The 15,454-nt window shown below is 43.5% G+C and overlaps 6 protein-coding genes across 9 annotated transcripts; 3 read left to right on the plus strand and 3 right to left on the minus strand.

The window, feature by feature from the left end:
* The first annotated feature begins 2,883 nt into the window (after positions 1–2,883).
* Positions 2,884–7,659, plus strand: LOC131262182 (E3 ubiquitin-protein ligase LRSAM1-like). 3 transcript variants are annotated; one of them, XM_058264127.1, is made up of 8 exons: positions 3,482–3,610; positions 3,738–3,980; positions 4,059–4,686; positions 4,753–5,240; positions 5,403–5,483; positions 5,542–6,078; positions 6,141–6,296; positions 6,360–7,659. In XM_058264127.1, exons 1-7 carry the CDS (start codon positions 3,482–3,484, stop codon positions 6,261–6,263), a joined length of 2,229 nt encoding a protein of 742 aa, XP_058120110.1. In that variant the 3' UTR covers positions 6,264–6,296; positions 6,360–7,659. The 3 variants fall into 3 exon arrangements, with proteins under 3 accessions (XP_058120111.1, XP_058120110.1, XP_058120109.1); XM_058264128.1 differs by lacking the exon at positions 3,482–3,610 and adding an exon at positions 2,884–3,035 and having other exon boundaries at positions 6,141–7,659; XM_058264126.1 differs by having other exon boundaries at positions 6,141–7,659.
* Positions 7,660–7,994: 335 nt separating this feature from the next.
* Positions 7,995–10,050, minus strand: LOC131262183 (deoxyribodipyrimidine photo-lyase). Of its 2 annotated transcripts, none has more exons than XM_058264130.1 (2): positions 9,913–10,050; positions 7,995–9,851 (listed from the first exon to the last, which is right to left on the minus strand). In XM_058264130.1, exon 2 carries the CDS (start codon positions 9,830–9,832, stop codon positions 8,276–8,278), a length of 1,557 nt encoding a protein of 518 aa, XP_058120113.1. In that variant the 5' UTR covers positions 9,833–9,851; positions 9,913–10,050; the 3' UTR covers positions 7,995–8,275. The 2 variants fall into 2 exon arrangements, with proteins under 2 accessions (XP_058120113.1, XP_058120112.1); XM_058264129.1 differs by having other exon boundaries at positions 9,909–10,039.
* Positions 10,051–10,295: 245 nt separating this feature from the next.
* On the plus strand, positions 10,296–10,923 carry LOC131263065 (DNA polymerase epsilon subunit 3). Its single transcript, XM_058265208.1, has 2 exons — positions 10,296–10,675; positions 10,741–10,923. Exons 1-2 carry the CDS (start codon positions 10,405–10,407, stop codon positions 10,851–10,853), a joined length of 384 nt encoding a protein of 127 aa, XP_058121191.1. The 5' UTR covers positions 10,296–10,404; the 3' UTR covers positions 10,854–10,923.
* A 63-nt stretch (positions 10,924–10,986) lies between these two features.
* Positions 10,987–12,057, minus strand: LOC131263064 (RNA exonuclease 4). Its single transcript, XM_058265207.1, has 4 exons — positions 11,894–12,057; positions 11,773–11,823; positions 11,329–11,707; positions 10,987–11,257 (listed from the first exon to the last, which is right to left on the minus strand). The coding sequence occupies exons 1-4, from the start codon at positions 11,946–11,948 to the stop codon at positions 11,044–11,046; spliced, it is 699 nt and encodes a 232-aa protein (XP_058121190.1). The 5' UTR covers positions 11,949–12,057; the 3' UTR covers positions 10,987–11,043.
* Positions 12,058–12,161: 104 nt separating this feature from the next.
* On the minus strand, positions 12,162–15,407 carry LOC131267720 (anaphase-promoting complex subunit 2). Its single transcript, XM_058270661.1, has 3 exons — positions 15,291–15,407; positions 13,365–15,210; positions 12,162–13,299 (listed from the first exon to the last, which is right to left on the minus strand). Exons 1-3 carry the CDS (start codon positions 15,351–15,353, stop codon positions 12,851–12,853), a joined length of 2,358 nt encoding a protein of 785 aa, XP_058126644.1. The 5' UTR covers positions 15,354–15,407; the 3' UTR covers positions 12,162–12,850.
* On the plus strand, positions 12,200–12,856 carry LOC131267721 (WASH complex subunit 3). The gene is made up of 2 exons (XM_058270662.1): positions 12,200–12,305; positions 12,371–12,856. Exons 1-2 carry the CDS (start codon positions 12,276–12,278, stop codon positions 12,812–12,814), a joined length of 474 nt encoding a protein of 157 aa, XP_058126645.1. The 5' UTR covers positions 12,200–12,275; the 3' UTR covers positions 12,815–12,856.
* Positions 15,408–15,454: the final 47 nt, after the last annotated feature.

Consider the following 15,454-nt stretch of genomic DNA (forward strand, 5'->3'; position numbering starts at 1 on the left):
CGGAGACCATTGCTAGTTACCCGGCGTCGAGTATTTTTTTACTTGACTCTATTGAACGCATTTCATAAGGCCCGGGCCCGGTGCCGCGCGAAAATTTTACTCTTTCCCAAATCAAGCTGGTTGCTATAGCAATCAATGCAATGTAACTGTTGGTACTTTTTGTCAAAAGAAAATACGCTTCGATATTTTTGTTCATGCTTCATATTTGTGAACAAACTGAAAATACTAAACATTCGTTGCAAGTTAGTGACCTCAAACCGAGAACCAAGCGCTTCAGGACCGATCATGAAGACGCTAATTTAGTTATTCTGTTCCGGGATTGTTGGTTTGGATAGTTTTCCCTATTCCAGCAGCAGGTTACTGGTTGCATAACACACTTGGATGTCAAACATATTGAGATACTCAGTCCTGGCACGTTCAGTAGTATTCGTGGCTACAGTGGTGACTGTCTGTTAGATAACCTGTTGATGAATCCTTTGAGAATATGACTTCATTATGTCTACATAATTTAATGCCCAAAACAACACTATGAAATTTGTATAGGTAAGCCCATCTTCGAAACTCCCCACGGCTAGAGCACGGTTGGTACTCCTTCCTCCTGTAATCCTATACTATATTTTACAATTGTATTAACTCAGTATCCATTACAGCCCATCCAGAAGACACAACATAAGATGACATCGTAGGGACGTCTGAAGTACCAGCTAACCAACCAGCCAGTCAGCCAGCCAGGCAACGCCAGTGCGTCATTATTCCCTTAATTAGGGAAATGATAGGGCAGAGCTAGTCAGGGATGCGGCACTAGATGAAGTGTAGGAGATGCGTAATTATGGCTACTTAGGCAGGGATAGTGTACTATGTATTTCGTTAGGGTTAGGTTAGTTAGGAGACGTTCGAATCAAACAACTGATAGGGCAGAGCTAGTCAGGGATGCGGCACTAGATGAAGTGTAGGAGATGCGTAATTATGGCTACTTAGGCGGGGATAGCGTACTATGTATTTCGTTAGGGTTAGGTTAGTTAGGAGGTTCGAGCATTTTCGAGCTCTTTTAGTTACTTCAAAGAGTTTTACATAGTCAATTTTGGTATGCCACCTATTTTTTCCTTGATCAGGTACGGAGCATACGGAGATAGGAATAGTAAAAATGTACCACCACCACCTTTTCATGCTTAGCGACAGGCCACACCAAATTTTGATTAGGGTATATTTCGCCAGGGATGTCAGGATCTAGTAAGACCACTATCTTTGAACGGAATCAACAGTAGCTGTTGCGTGGCTAATATCTTAGTTAGGACAGGTAACATGCGAGGTTGGTGGTGTAAGAAACAGCTTTTTGCCGAGTTTTTTAGGGAGTAGTGAGGGATGCTCTTATGACACCTTCGAGTCTGTTCTTAGGAACCGCCCGCCTCTTTGGGTGCCCACGGAGTGCGTAATATGCATTTTTCTTGGCTTTAACAAAAAAAATCAAACTAGCTGTCGTAGAATACACGCAACAATCGCACCAACGTGTTTGCTAACTAGTCCGGGTACCGGGAGAAAACAAACTATCCTATCACCATGTTCATGATTGAATTCTACCCAAAATAGATGGATCCTCTTGCCCCTAAAAGTTTACCAGTTACTGCCGCATGCTACCCGCGAAGTCCTTCCTACTATGTAGGGTACTGTGTTTTTCAACGGCCATCGCTGCCATGCCGGTAAGTATGATACAGAAGTAATTAAGGATTAGCTCACTGTTCTAATTGCACTGTTCTTCAATACATTGTTTTTACTTACATGGTCGCCTAGGTGATCTTTCATATATCTATTTGATGAATCTATGGGCCCGAAAATGCTCGCCGGAGGCTGCCGCATGTCATCGTTCTTTAGATGTTAACTGCCATTGCTGCCAGGCCTGTAAGTATGGAAAAAATGTACATCAGCCTAATGTTCCGATTGTTCATCCTTTTCATTTATGGGGTTACATGTACAAATCGGTGGAAAGAATCAAAAATTATTTACAAATTTGTTATTTCAGCAGAAAATACCTTGAAGGTATCTGTATCTAAATCCCATTCAAATGTTTATTTCATTAAATAAGAATCGAGGTAGAATATTTGTTGAATCAAGTTGTTTGCTTTGAAAAGACCTTTCATTTGAGGTGTCTGTTGCTGAAATTGACCTAGGCACTAAAAAGTTATTAGCAATTTGGCTATTTCAGTTATTATTTCAAGCTGCGACCAAGTTTTTGAAGCTTGTTGGCGCGCTGCAGCTTTATGCTAGTGGTGGGTAAACCAAATCCCCAAATCCGAATCCCAATCCAAGAAACAGTCGGTCCAAGCACTCGGATAATGGACATTCTACTGTATTTCTTTGTAAAAAATAGGTTCTAGGAATTTTTCTAGAGCCTAACTCGCAAATCGCGCAAAAAACTCAATCTATGTCCATTGGACATTCTACCCAGCGTTCGATTTGAGTAAATTTAAATCAATTACATTGTCTCTAGATCGACTAGTTATGTGACTAATTCGACTCAAATCATTGTGAGTCGATTCAAACAGTTTAGGATCAAGTCAGAATCGAATCAAATCGAGTCCCAAACAAATCAAAACAGATTCGAGTCCTAAACAAATCAAATCAGATTAGAATCCCAAACAAATCAAAACAGATTCGAGTCCCAAACAAATCAAATCTTTAGAATCCGTCAAAAGGGATTCGAATCTTTAGAATCCGTCAAAAGGGATTCGAATCTTTAGAATCCGTCAAATGGGATTCGAATCTTTAGAATCCCTCTAGGGATCGAATCTTCGAATCTTCCGAGTCCCGATTCTGCCAACACTAGTGCAGACAGATTGAAAACATTTGCGTTCTCGTGACCACCGTTTGTTGTACGGACAACAAAAAGGCAGTAAAAAGCAAGAGTTAATGCTTTGAAAAAAACCAACCAACCAGTGTAAAAGAGAACGCGAAACAGTTCGTAAAGTGCGCGAAGAAAAGCCGCAGATTGCATTGACGTACAAGACGCAGATCTCGTAGTTTGGCCGCGCTTGATCTAGGTGAAAATCGAAGCAAAACGTCGTGTTCCCGCGTAGAGCATGTATTACCATTTTGGTTCACTGGGTTTCACGTTCAAAAGTTTATAACTCGTTCGGGCTGGTAGGAATAGGTTTGCACCGCATAGTAGAGCAAAGCGCAAAGGTAGCAGTAGTAGTCCAACGTAGTAGCCGTAGTGAAACTCCCCAGTAGCAGCAAAGCAAGCAATCAAGACAACAACAACGAACTACCCAGCAGTAAATTACGCGTGATTCATAGATAGCCGTGCTGGACAGCAGCTCATTTACGCCAATTCGTTTGTGTCACCGTGTGATACGAATTAGAATAAAAAATATTCTTGGCGTTAAGCTCGTGCGTGCGGGTGTATGTGTAGTTGTATTGCTAACTTTTGTGTAATATAGAGAGTAATACCGTAAGTAGAAACACGGTGCTAAGGATAATTGTTTTTATGGGTTGTCGTATTTCGTCTTCGAACAATGAAAACCTGTTCACACCAACAGACGACAGTGAAATGCCTACTACGAGTCAGCAGCCAACCGTGGATTTCAAAGCGCGTCTAGAGCGCAAGCAGTGCCTGGTAAAAATGTTGACAATTTATCGAACACCGAGAGAGTCCAGAAGGACGGACGCTTATCGATTTACAAAGTGTGACCTATTTTCTCATGCCTGGTTTCCTCTATTACCTCCCAATTCCCCCCTGATAGGCAAAGGAAACACCGGAACCAATCTACGACCTGGAAGATTGCAATCTGAAAGATGTCCCACCGGGCGTTTTTGTCATGTGCAAGGTGCTGCGGAAGGAGGTCCTCATCTTGGCCAACAACAAACTGTCCACCCTGGCCGGCGGTGGATCACTGCAAGACTTAGCTTTACTGCAATCCTTAAATCTGTCGTACAATCGTTTCAAGAAGCTGCCGGAAGATATACACCAACTAGTAAATCTCAGGGTATGTTACCGTGCGTTAGCCGCAAATGGGTAGTGGGTGTCACTGAGAAGAATTTTGTTTTATTTTTACCCTCTCTAGGAACTATTTTTATCCAACAATGCCTTGGAAAAGCTGCCGGCTACGATTGGGCGGCTGAAAAAGCTAGAACTGCTGATACTTTCAGCGAACAATCTGTCGACCGTAGAGCAGATAGCGTTCATGACCAATCTGAGGGTGCTGGATATTAGTGGCAATGTGCGTCTTTCTCAGCTGCCCAACCAGCTGGCAACGTGTGATAATCTTGTAGACATAGTGCTGGACTCGGGGCACATAGAAAACCCTCCGGCGGCCGTGATTGCCGGTGGGACGTACGCTATTCTGAAGTATCTTTCTACGGGTGAAATTCGCCCACCGGAACAGTCTAATGCGTTGGATGTTGCTGTGGCTACCACCTCGGCGTTCATCAGTGGCGAACGTAGCGAAAAGCGCCAACAGGAACTGGGTCGTGAGCGGTACGAAAAAGAGCGCAAGCTACTCGAACGTGAACGGTTGGCGTTCGAGAAGGACATACTGACGGAGAGCAAGTTGCACGAGCAGCAGCAGAAGCGGAAACAAATGCTGCTGTTGCAGTTGCTGGAGCAGCAGAACCAAAGTGAATCGCAGGTGCACAAATTGCAGCAAGAGAAACAAACCGAACGGGAGCGACTGATCGACAACATTCTCAAAGGTATGCACTAAGTTTTTGGCGAAAATACTGCGAGATAAATTCTAATGATATATCATCTTTTCGCAGATGAGCAAAAATCGAACGAATTAGTTAGCAACTTACTAGAGCTGAAGAACGGTCCCGATCCCGCCTTCCTCGAGCAGGAACGGGAAGAGCAGCAGCGTCTGCTCGATCACTTGCGGACCCAACAGAACGATCTTCGCAAGCAAGAAATTCTCGGTGCCATGACCAGTCTGCTTGAGAACGAAATCAACATTATTCAGAACTTTCATAATCAACGGGATCAATCATCGCGCAACATACTGGAGCGCGAGTACGAGACGAACAATCTGCTGAACAATGTGTTTCTGAACTACGACCGGAATCGGCAGGACGTCATCGACCAAATAACATGCAACGAGGATATACAGAAAAGCGCGGTTGCTGCCCTGATCGCCCGCAATGACTCACGCACCTGGGGTTTAGTGGAGCAGGTGCGAATAGTAGAATCGCAGTTAGCCGCCTTGACGCTGTACGAGATCGAACGAAAGAAGAACAATCAGGATGATCAAATTGTAAGTTTAAGTTCGGGTTGCTTTTAATCTCTTACAGAACTAAATTTCGATGAACATTTCTCATTGAATCTTAAACAAATAGAACAAATCAAGCAGATTCTAGTTAAATTTTCTCGCTCCTTTTTCTAATAATGATCCCTATTTTGCACTTTTCCCTTTTAGATAAATTTGACTGACCATCGTGTCAATTTAACTTACGTTCTTACGGATTTGCTCAAACAACAGGACCAAAGAAAGCAGCAGGTAAGAAGAAACACACCCGCCCGCCTTTACGATATTAATTTTTATTTGTTTCTTCAAGCTCTTGGATACACTCAAGATCATTGAAAAACAGAAGGAAAGCGAACAGACCGACTTCTGGCTGCTGCAGTACCAAAAACTCCTCGATCGGCAACCGACGGAGCTTTCCAACGATACCGCTTCAATCGATCCCGTGCTTGGGTATCAGTTCTTGGTCAATGGCGTAGTACACTGTTTGCCATTCTTGTCGAAAATTTGGCAAAACAAGGACAAAGAATTGTGCACCGTGTCCGATCAGGACCTGGTGGACGCTGGCGTACAGAGTTCCACCGACCGGCGGGGAATTCTGTTGTCCATTGCCAACTACTACGACTATCTGAATTGCAAAATTGACTATCCGGAATGTGAGGAGTCGGTTGTGGGGACACCGATGGCTACCGCTCCGTCGACCACCAACACGCCAGATGATCCGGTCAGTGCAAATACTCCACAGTCGCCGTCCATCGTCGGAGGACGATCAGCTGAGGAACCGATTAGTCCGATGGGTGGTGGTGGTGTGACACAGTTCGCGGAATGTGTCATCTGCATGGAGCAAACGGTACGTATAGCGAAAAGAACAGTTTGTAGTATTGTTTGCTAATCATTTTTTTTTTGTTTCAGGTACAAGTGATATTCCTGCCATGTGGACACATGTGCTGCTGTTCGGGATGTCACGTGGAAATCCACGACTGTCCAATGTGCCGTGCGTACATCGAAAGAAAGATTAAAGTCATACAGCCTTAAGACCGGCCGATGGCTGCCGTCGTCTTAGACTTAGTAAGCAATAGTCGCAGGAAAGGCGCTCCCCAGTGTTATTTGCTAACATTCGTTTAATTTTAGGATAAATGCATACTACACACCAATTACTAACCGGAAGATGCGCGAGTTTACTGTCCTTTTATAAATGGATACGGGTGGAGCATTTAACATAATACTCTATGTCCTTGAAAAATTCGTTTTAAACATTACATGTACCCTTGAAGTTGTTTAAAGGATAATTATTGAGTCGATTTTACAGAATTTCTACTAGTCATTAACCCTGGGGATGATGTTTATATCTTTTACCTATGCAATCCTCTCCATTGCATGTTGCATGCATATGGAAAAAAATCTCCTTTCGATCAAGTTTCTTATCTAATCCTTCATGTACGCCAAAGCATACACGATGTATCTACTTTTAACGGCCCAAATGGTGCAGCACCGATCGGTATCAACGAAAATAATACACAATCCAATGCTTTTACGATCATGCAAAACACAATTACTCGACGTACCGAGTTTCAAGATACTTTTGGCTTCGAGCAGCAAAAACCTACCGTAGATAATGCAAGTCCAACTAAAACAAATTAAAATATCATTACTAGTATTCTGTAAGGGGGAAAAAACACCAACCATTTACCAATTAAGCCATAATTACATACTTTATTCATGTCGTTGGAAGTTTGCGAACCATAATGGAAACGTTTATAATTTTATCTTCCTCGTTTTGTTCGCGACCCGCGGCTTTTGGTTAAGTTTGTTAAATAATATCGAAATGTTAATTACTGCAAGTAGAAAAGACACACCTTTATATAGATATATAGATATATACTACTCCAACATCTTGCGTATCGGGCACCGGGACGCTTGTTATCACTTGTTCACGGTTCTGCTGCATATAAAATATGAATAATAGACAACAGAAACGCATAAAAATCAGCTCTAGCACATTTAACGGATTGCCGACTCTGTGCAATCTATGGCGGATTTGATTTCTACACACAGATATCATTGTAACTTACGCTTACATCGGACGCCCCTTTCGTGCGGGTCTGGCGGATGAAACATATACACCAAGAAATGTACTCATTTCCTCTTAGAAGAGTGCCTTTCACACGTTAAAAGCAAAAAATTCTATTACTCTCGTCGAGCGGAGAAAAACGATATAATAAAACGTCTAGAATAGTATCGGTAGTCTCGTCGGTTACTTTAAACATTTGTAATAATCAAGCACGTTTTACCGTCTAACATTGTACATTAATTGCTCAATCAGTTCCGGCACGGCACGAAAGAATCGATTCAACTATAGCCGAGCAAATGGGAGAATTCAAAACGTTACAATATTCAGCTACATTGTGTTTCCGTACAGAGCAGAGAAATTATTAACAAACACACAATCACAAACGAAATGGAAGAGAACTGTAGACATGAGACTCTTGCGTTTTAAGTTCGCTCTAGAGATTGGTTCGAGTTTATGGTTATAGTTTACATAAGAAGCTCGTTTTAATAAAATTTTATCTTACAACAGCTGCCTCTAATTTTCTCAGTTTGAAAACCAATTCCAGTTGGGGTACAAATTTGTATAAGTTTGTTTGAATGTTTATTTAATTGATTAAACGCGCATCCCTCCACTTGCATCACTTGATGCATGTCTTCAGGGATCTTCGTTATTTAAGTATCTCGATTCTTACGGATTTATTCGATGGATATGTACTTCAGGTACTATCGGCATGCGTTTGTTGAATAATACAGGGCCTTTTAAGTGGTTTGTTCAACACATTTACTGCGTTTTTCGAGGTAGACAGCCAAGTAAAACGGGTAACACGTTCATGGCAGTGTTAGTGAAACTTATCAAACTTATCGAAACAAAAATAACGTATGCCTTCTAGCAGCAAACAAATACGTGCAATATTAAAATTAAGGACAAATAGTAAGAACCGTTAAACGTGACTCTTAGATTTTATCAAATATCAAACTGGATTTATAAGCGGCGTGGTTCACTTACGGCGATGAACCTTTCCACCATATCGAATGACAAACGCGTTCACATCAAACTTTCTTTTGCAACCTTCGTAGTTCATATATCTGATTTTACCGAAGATGTCCCGTTCTTTCCAACCCTGATCGTGAATTCCAGCGATCGACCACATGCAACCGACGTACCCGTTCGGATCGCGCCCATCTAGGCTGTAGCGATCGTTCAAGTAGATCGCCGTCTCGAGCGCTTCCTCGGGCGACATGGTCCACTCGAGTATCTTCTTCGCCCAGTACATTCGCAGGAACCCGTGCATCTTGCCTTCCTTCACCATCTGCAGCTGGGCTGAGTTCCATAGATCATCATGCGTTTTGGCCGTTTCGAGCTCCTCGCGCGAATAGCAGTACACACGCTTGTCTTTCCTGTGATCGTCCAGCGTTTTGCGTGCCCAATCGTACGCTCCCTGCAGGTTGTCGTAGTTTTTATTGTAGAAGCAAAAGTTGTCGGAAAGCTCACGACGTACAATCGCTTCCTCGCAGAATGAAGCCACACTTTCGTTGAACCGTTTGCCATAGCTTTTCACGGTCAGGATAGAGCGCTGGACGGATATTTGACCGAAGTGGAACCAGGGTGAAAGGTTAGAGAGCGCATTTTGCGTTGGGTCGTTACGTTTGCTGTTAAATTTAACAAGGCGTTTCTCGACGAAACGTTGAAGTGTCTTAACACCACCTTCGTAGCCGGGAGTGGCCCATGTCACTTCGTCCACGGACCGGTCGACTTCCAGCGTGTCCAATACTTTCGACCAGTCAATCGGTTTGGCTTGTGAGGACGCAGTGTGTGGATGCTTTATGACCGGAGGGAACGGCGTCAAATAGGTCGACAAATTATTGTTCACCTTGTTGCGGATCGTACGGGCAGCGTATTCCAGCTTGTCGGAAGTCACCCACACTGGAACGATATTGTGCGCATCTACCTGGCACAATGGAACCTCGAGAGGTAGTGCTTTCTTGACATCTTCCACCCACTTCGCCGGGACACGCAGTGGACTGAAGTCACACACGACGCCACCTATTTTGTGCTTGTTCACAAACTCCGGCACATTCTGGGCAGCGTTGCCCCGCAGCAGATGGAACTGAATGTTCAGCCGTTCGCATTCCTGCGCTACCTCTTCCAAGCCTTTGAGCATGAATTTAAAGTGCCGTATGGTGGCGTCGAGAAACTTCGGAACAAGGTTGAAGCACACGTGCAGCGGCAGCTCGTTTTTCAGTGCCAGCTTCTGGGCAAACAGGAATGCCCAGTTGTCCTGTACGCGCACATCCCGTGACATCCAATAGAGAACTCCCTTTTTACCTTCCTCTATTTCCTTGGCGTCCGATAGCACGCGCACACGTTTCTTTTTGAAGTCGAAATCCAGCACCGACTTGGCCGTTGCTTTCCGGTCTGTTTTGAAAAGAGCTACAAAGTTGTCGTTCGCTTTGGATGCCGATGCTGCCTCGACCGGTGGTTCCGGTTCATTGGGTTTCTGTTTTTTCGCCGCCGGTCCGATGGACGAAGAGGATGCACTGGCCGATTTCTTCATCGTGGCAGAACTGGATAACCTTTGAAAAGATGGATAGGGGTAAGACAAGCCTTTATTCCATGTGCTATCTACAAACCTACAAAATGGATGGATCAGTGTTGACTCGATTGGTGTTAAAATGATGCGCACAAAGAACATTAAATTGGGGTATTTTACTAAACTATGCTGCTATCCTGAAGCACACACGCAATTCCCACAATACGCGCGCTTTGGAAAATGTGTACAAACAACTAGGCTGTCATTTGCAACATGTGATGAAATTATTATTTTTCCCCCGGCTGGGTTAGTTATTATTTTAATGGAATAATCTGCAATTGTGAAACCACATTTAATGGATTTGTTAAAAAATGACTTGTATTTAAGAAAATACAATTGATATTAAAAATTATTGGATGAAATATTTCAAATAAAATCGCGGGGAATCGAGAAATGTCAAGTCCCAACAATTCTGTCAAAACTTAAATCCGCGCGTTTTGTGATGCATGTAAACAAAATATTCCAAGCAAGCCGACATTTGTCGCATCGGAAAGTAAATAAATAAAAGTGCATAGTCTCACAAAGTTCGCTTCACAATGGTTGAACGCATAGAAGATCTGAATTTACCTAACACCTCCGTGACAAGGTTGATGAAGGAAGCCATTCCGGCCGATGTGAAAATATCGACCGAATGTCGGACAGCATTAACCCGGGCAACCTCGGTGTTTGTGCTATATCTAACGTCGGCGGCCACAACTGCCGCGCAGCAAAGAAATCACAAATCACTCATGGCGGACCATGTTTTGAAGGGCCTGGAAGAGATTGAATTCGAAAGCTTTATCCAACCGCTGAAAACCGAGCTGGAAAGTAAGTAGAATCTATCAGCAACCGGTCTTCTAGTAAGAAACTTAACTAATGCAATTCCATAACAGGTTACAGGAAAATGATAAAAACGAAAAAGGAGAAGAAAGCGGCTAAAGCTGAACTGAACACAACGGTAGAAGGAGCGGTAATAGATCTTGAAAACATGGCTCAGGACAATTAAGATAAACAGCACCGTATTTATAACGATTTATACGAAATACATTACCTGTTGTTAGGTTTGTTTTTCCCCAGTTTTGTGTTTGAAATCCAACCTATTTTCTTACGAAATTTGTCACAAGAAGCAGGGATCTGCGTACAAGTGTAAATATAATTTATTAACCTACTATACATAGTGAAATTAAATCGTAAGATTAAAATTTACACGATTGTTTTACAGCGTCCTCCCATTGCTTCTCGAACAAAAGGTATATTTTCATTACAGTTTGAGCATCTTCGACGGAGTCGTGTGTGCCATTCTGAATAGTTATACCGAGAAGCGCCTTCGCCAAACTCTTCAAGCTAGGTGTGCCCATTGAGTGAACTTTTTTCGCTATCGCGCGATACCGGGATGTATCGCGTATGCTACTGCAAAAAGATAATAAAAAAATAGATTATGGAATCAGTTAAACCAAACAATTGGAGAATGTATTCCTTACTATTTGGGATGTCTTAGCTGGAGCACTAAAAGATCATTGTTAAGCGAATGGCCAACCAAAATTCGACCGTATATAATCTTTCTTACTAGCTCCCGGATGGCAGCAAACTCTACGCCGTGCTCAATCAGTTCGGGTCGAATACCGCTGATATTGGTGCGGTAATCCTTTACCGGGTGTTGTGGCTTCACATAACAATCCACGAGCACATTCCCAAACTCATTCACCAAAGAGACGCGTGCAACCATGTGTTCCTTTCCGTTCTTACCAATGCCAACCATTTCACAGTCGAGGGCTATCCGATTAGTAAGCTGGAGCTCCGCTATGGACGGAATTGAAGTACCTGTGCCTGTGGCCTGTAGGCGCTTATTGTGTTCGGGAGCTAAACAACGAGACACATCAATATTAGCCAATTTTCGTAAAAGTGTCGCACGTTAGTAGACTTACCGGCATTGATGGACAATGTGCCAAATTTGACTAAATTTTGATAAACATCAACTGTAAGCAAACCAGGAAATCGGTTTTTGTTGTTAAAAAAGGTCAAGGTGAACGTTTATGAATCTCGTACCTGTGCCTACAGGCTGGGACATGCTGCTCCTATGTAACATGGAATTGAACACCATTTGGGGCTATGACACAGTTGAACTGGTTTAACTTTTCTGGGGCTACCACAATCAAACAATGGTTTTGCCGAATTTAACACAACACGGAATTTCCAATCGTCGTGGGATTCCCTCGTCAAGTAAAACAAAAACAATTTGAGGATAAAGAACAGAAGCTGACGTTTGTTTAGACATTTATATCTTTTCTATAAAATACGATAGATGGCAGCATAGTACAACTACAAATGTCATTTCATTCTACACAGTTTGTTTACATCTGGAATTACAATGATTTGTTTTGGGTAGAGTAATTCGCGAACGTTTTGTCGAGAAAAATTACACTCAAAGATGGATTCGATAGCGGTACAGAAACATGAAGTAAATTTGTTTGCTATCTAAAACAAGGTACCGCTTAGTGAGCAACACAATTGATTTCCTTTCAGCTACCTCCAACTAATCAGAAACGCATGATAGCGTTCATCAATCACTTCATCGTGAGCACGGTAACTTTCTTGAATAAATTTGCGTCGGACTGTGAAACGAGATTCGTCGAGTACGAGCATAAAATGCAAAACCTAGAAGCTTCGTTGATGATAGTAGAGGCAAAACTAGCGTCTATCGATGTGCTAAAGAAACCACCAAGCAATCCCGCCGTACCGGATCAATCGCAAACCGAAAGTGTACCAAAGACTGGGGAAGGTGTCCACGATGCGGATGTTAGCGAAACACAAATGGAAGCACCCTCACCACCGACTGAAACCGTGCAACGAGATCCACAGTACGATTTGTACTTTAAAATGCTTCATCTCGGTGTTCCCCTGGAGGCAGTGAAGAACAAAATCACTATTGAAGGATTGGATCCGAATTATATCGATCAATTTTTATAATAATAAACTATACACCACTCCTTAACGAGCGAGGCTCTACGTTTTGGGCAACTGATAGACACCGCCGGCGTAAACAAGCTTATGTTCGCGAACCTTGCGCTGGAGGATATTTTTCAGCTCGTCCTGTGTAAAGTCGACCTGGGACGCGAACAGTTTCAGCATCTGATGTATACGGTCCAGTGGCAAAGAGTCTAGGTTTGTGAGCATCGCTTCGATGTATGACCAGAACACTTGCAGCTCTTCTTCCCGCTGATCGCTAGCCGATTCCATCGCACTTTCTGCTTCATCTTCATCGCAGACATCGTTCGATTGGGTGTGTGCCTGTTCCGTTTGCTTGCCAGAATCAGCACTGTTGTCAACCAGCTCGAAGAGGTTCTCTTTCGTTTCCCGTATCATACCCTGGGACTGCCAGAAGACCAGCCTCTTTCGCAAAATAATTGGCGGCATGTTCATCTTCAGACCCAAACTATCCAAGTCCCATTGTGCTGTAATGGAGAGCATTATGGAGGTAAATATCTAAAGCTGCCACCGCATTCACGCACGAACTTACGTTGCTCACTAAAATGGATGACAATTGTCGCTTGGGCCGGAGTAACCTGCATCTCCTGTACCTTACCGTTGTGCTCAACTTCGATCGTCACTTTTCCGTTCAGTGGAGTCCACTGCAGCGTACGGTTAACTTTGTACGATTCATAAGTCTTAGTAAACCTGTCGAAGACATCCTTGATAGCCGAGGGCAGTTCCATGGTTTCTTTCTTGAATGTTGGCCAAAACTGGGATGAAACGATGAGAGCAGACATCTGGAACGGTGGTTGCTCCGTGAGCCCGGACTCCGGGGATAAGATATGCGTATTGATGCGTTTCGAGTCAGTTATGTCTTTCAGCATAACGTCACAGCTGTGTAGTAGGGTTTCACCGAAACGCACCTTCAGTAGCTCTAGGTTCTTAATTTCCCGCTCGGCATTGAAGTCATTGTGCGAAAGTAACCGCTCCGCTAGCAGGTTGCGGTACTCATTGACGAATATTTCTTTACTTCCGTATATGTTGACCACCATCGTTATAATATCGGCCGTTTTATCGGTCCAATCAGATTGTAGTGCTGCCGGGGCCTCATCAATCGGGTTCGGATTCCAGCTTTCCCAATCCGATTCCTCCAACTTCTCGTTGGTGCTCTCTTTCGGTTTGACCGCTTCACTTTTAACTAGCTCCTCGGCCAAATCGGATGTACCATCGCCGGTAAGGCTGGTTACGATGCAACGAACCGTTTCCGGTCGCCCGCGAAGATACTCTTTGATCGGTTTTGTGATAGTATGTAGCAAAATTCCACTCGGGTCGAAATGGGAAAGTGTTTTCAGTGCCGACACGTAGCCAGTCAGAATATCGGGAGTGTCGACGCCCGGATGAAGCAACCGAGAATTTAGCATTTCGCTGAGCTTTTCCACCAAGGAGAACTTGAGATGGATCCTTTTCAAGCATACCTTCAGATCATCCACAGCCGGCTGCGATAGGGGAAAGTTTATGATGATCTGAAAGAACTGATCAATAATGGTAAGGGCGTACTTCTCGCACATATAGTACTGTAGTCTGCACATAAGACGATCCACGGTTTCCTTTCCTAATTTGTTCCTTGGGTTAACCTGAAGCGATCCATTGTTGAAAATTCGCGTCAACCATTGTAGCACAACCGTGTTGAGCCAGTGTTCTAAGCTTTGGACGTGCGAAGTGGCATAATTTTCCTTCGTTTCATTGACCTTCCAGTCGATTCGCTCCTGTATGAGCTTGGTGAGGATCAACCCTGCGCATTGTTCCAAAATTCCCATCATCGAGAGGTATTTGTTCGTAGTAGAGAAGGCACTGGCAATAGCCTGACACTGGCAGTTTGCAGTTTGCCGAGTGCACGCCATGCAAACATCTGATTCCGCCACGTCCATTAACTCTTCGCTCTCGGAATGCGTGTATATGAAGACACGGAACGTTATAGCATACAGGTGTCGTACACCTTCTTCGAAAGCTTCAGGAAGCTGCCCTATCAGGGTGGTATGGAACAGTTTGTAAAATTCGGTCGCTTCGTTCGCTTTTTTCCTGATTTCAGGCGGCAATTCATTTGACGGACAAACTTTGTGCAGTCTTTCTAGCAGCTTGTGGTAGTAAGCGTAACGAACATACAATTCCTTTACAACGTGCTGAAACTCCTGTAACTGTTGGACAATATCAATTTCCTCATTTTCAGGTCGTTTTCTTGGAAATTGTGACCAAAACTCTGGTACGGTGATGTGGTGAAGGGTCTTCTCGATTTTTTCAAACACATATTCGTAGATCGTCGCAACCGCTTGCTTTTCTTTAAAGAAGCGCTGCAAGCGTTCCAATTCCGCCTCTTCTACCGGGCTTGTTGTAACCTGCAAGGAAGCAGGCAAGTTGTGGTTGTGAAAATATTAGCTGCGGGAACCTACATAGCGAACGGTTTTGTGATAGTTACCTCATCAATAAGCACTGGAAAAACTTTATGTAATAATTCATATTCTTCACTATCCGGCGTCATTTTATCTGTTTAGTAGAAGTTGCCGGGAATCTTCGATCACAACTTTGCACTTACAAATGTTTGAGGCACGGTGTTTCAGTATATCAGGCGTTGGCACGACG

This window comes from Anopheles coustani, chromosome 2 (assembly GCF_943734705.1).
Source record: "Anopheles coustani chromosome 2, idAnoCousDA_361_x.2, whole genome shotgun sequence".
Classification (NCBI taxonomy): Eukaryota; Metazoa; Arthropoda; class Insecta; order Diptera; family Culicidae; genus Anopheles; species Anopheles coustani.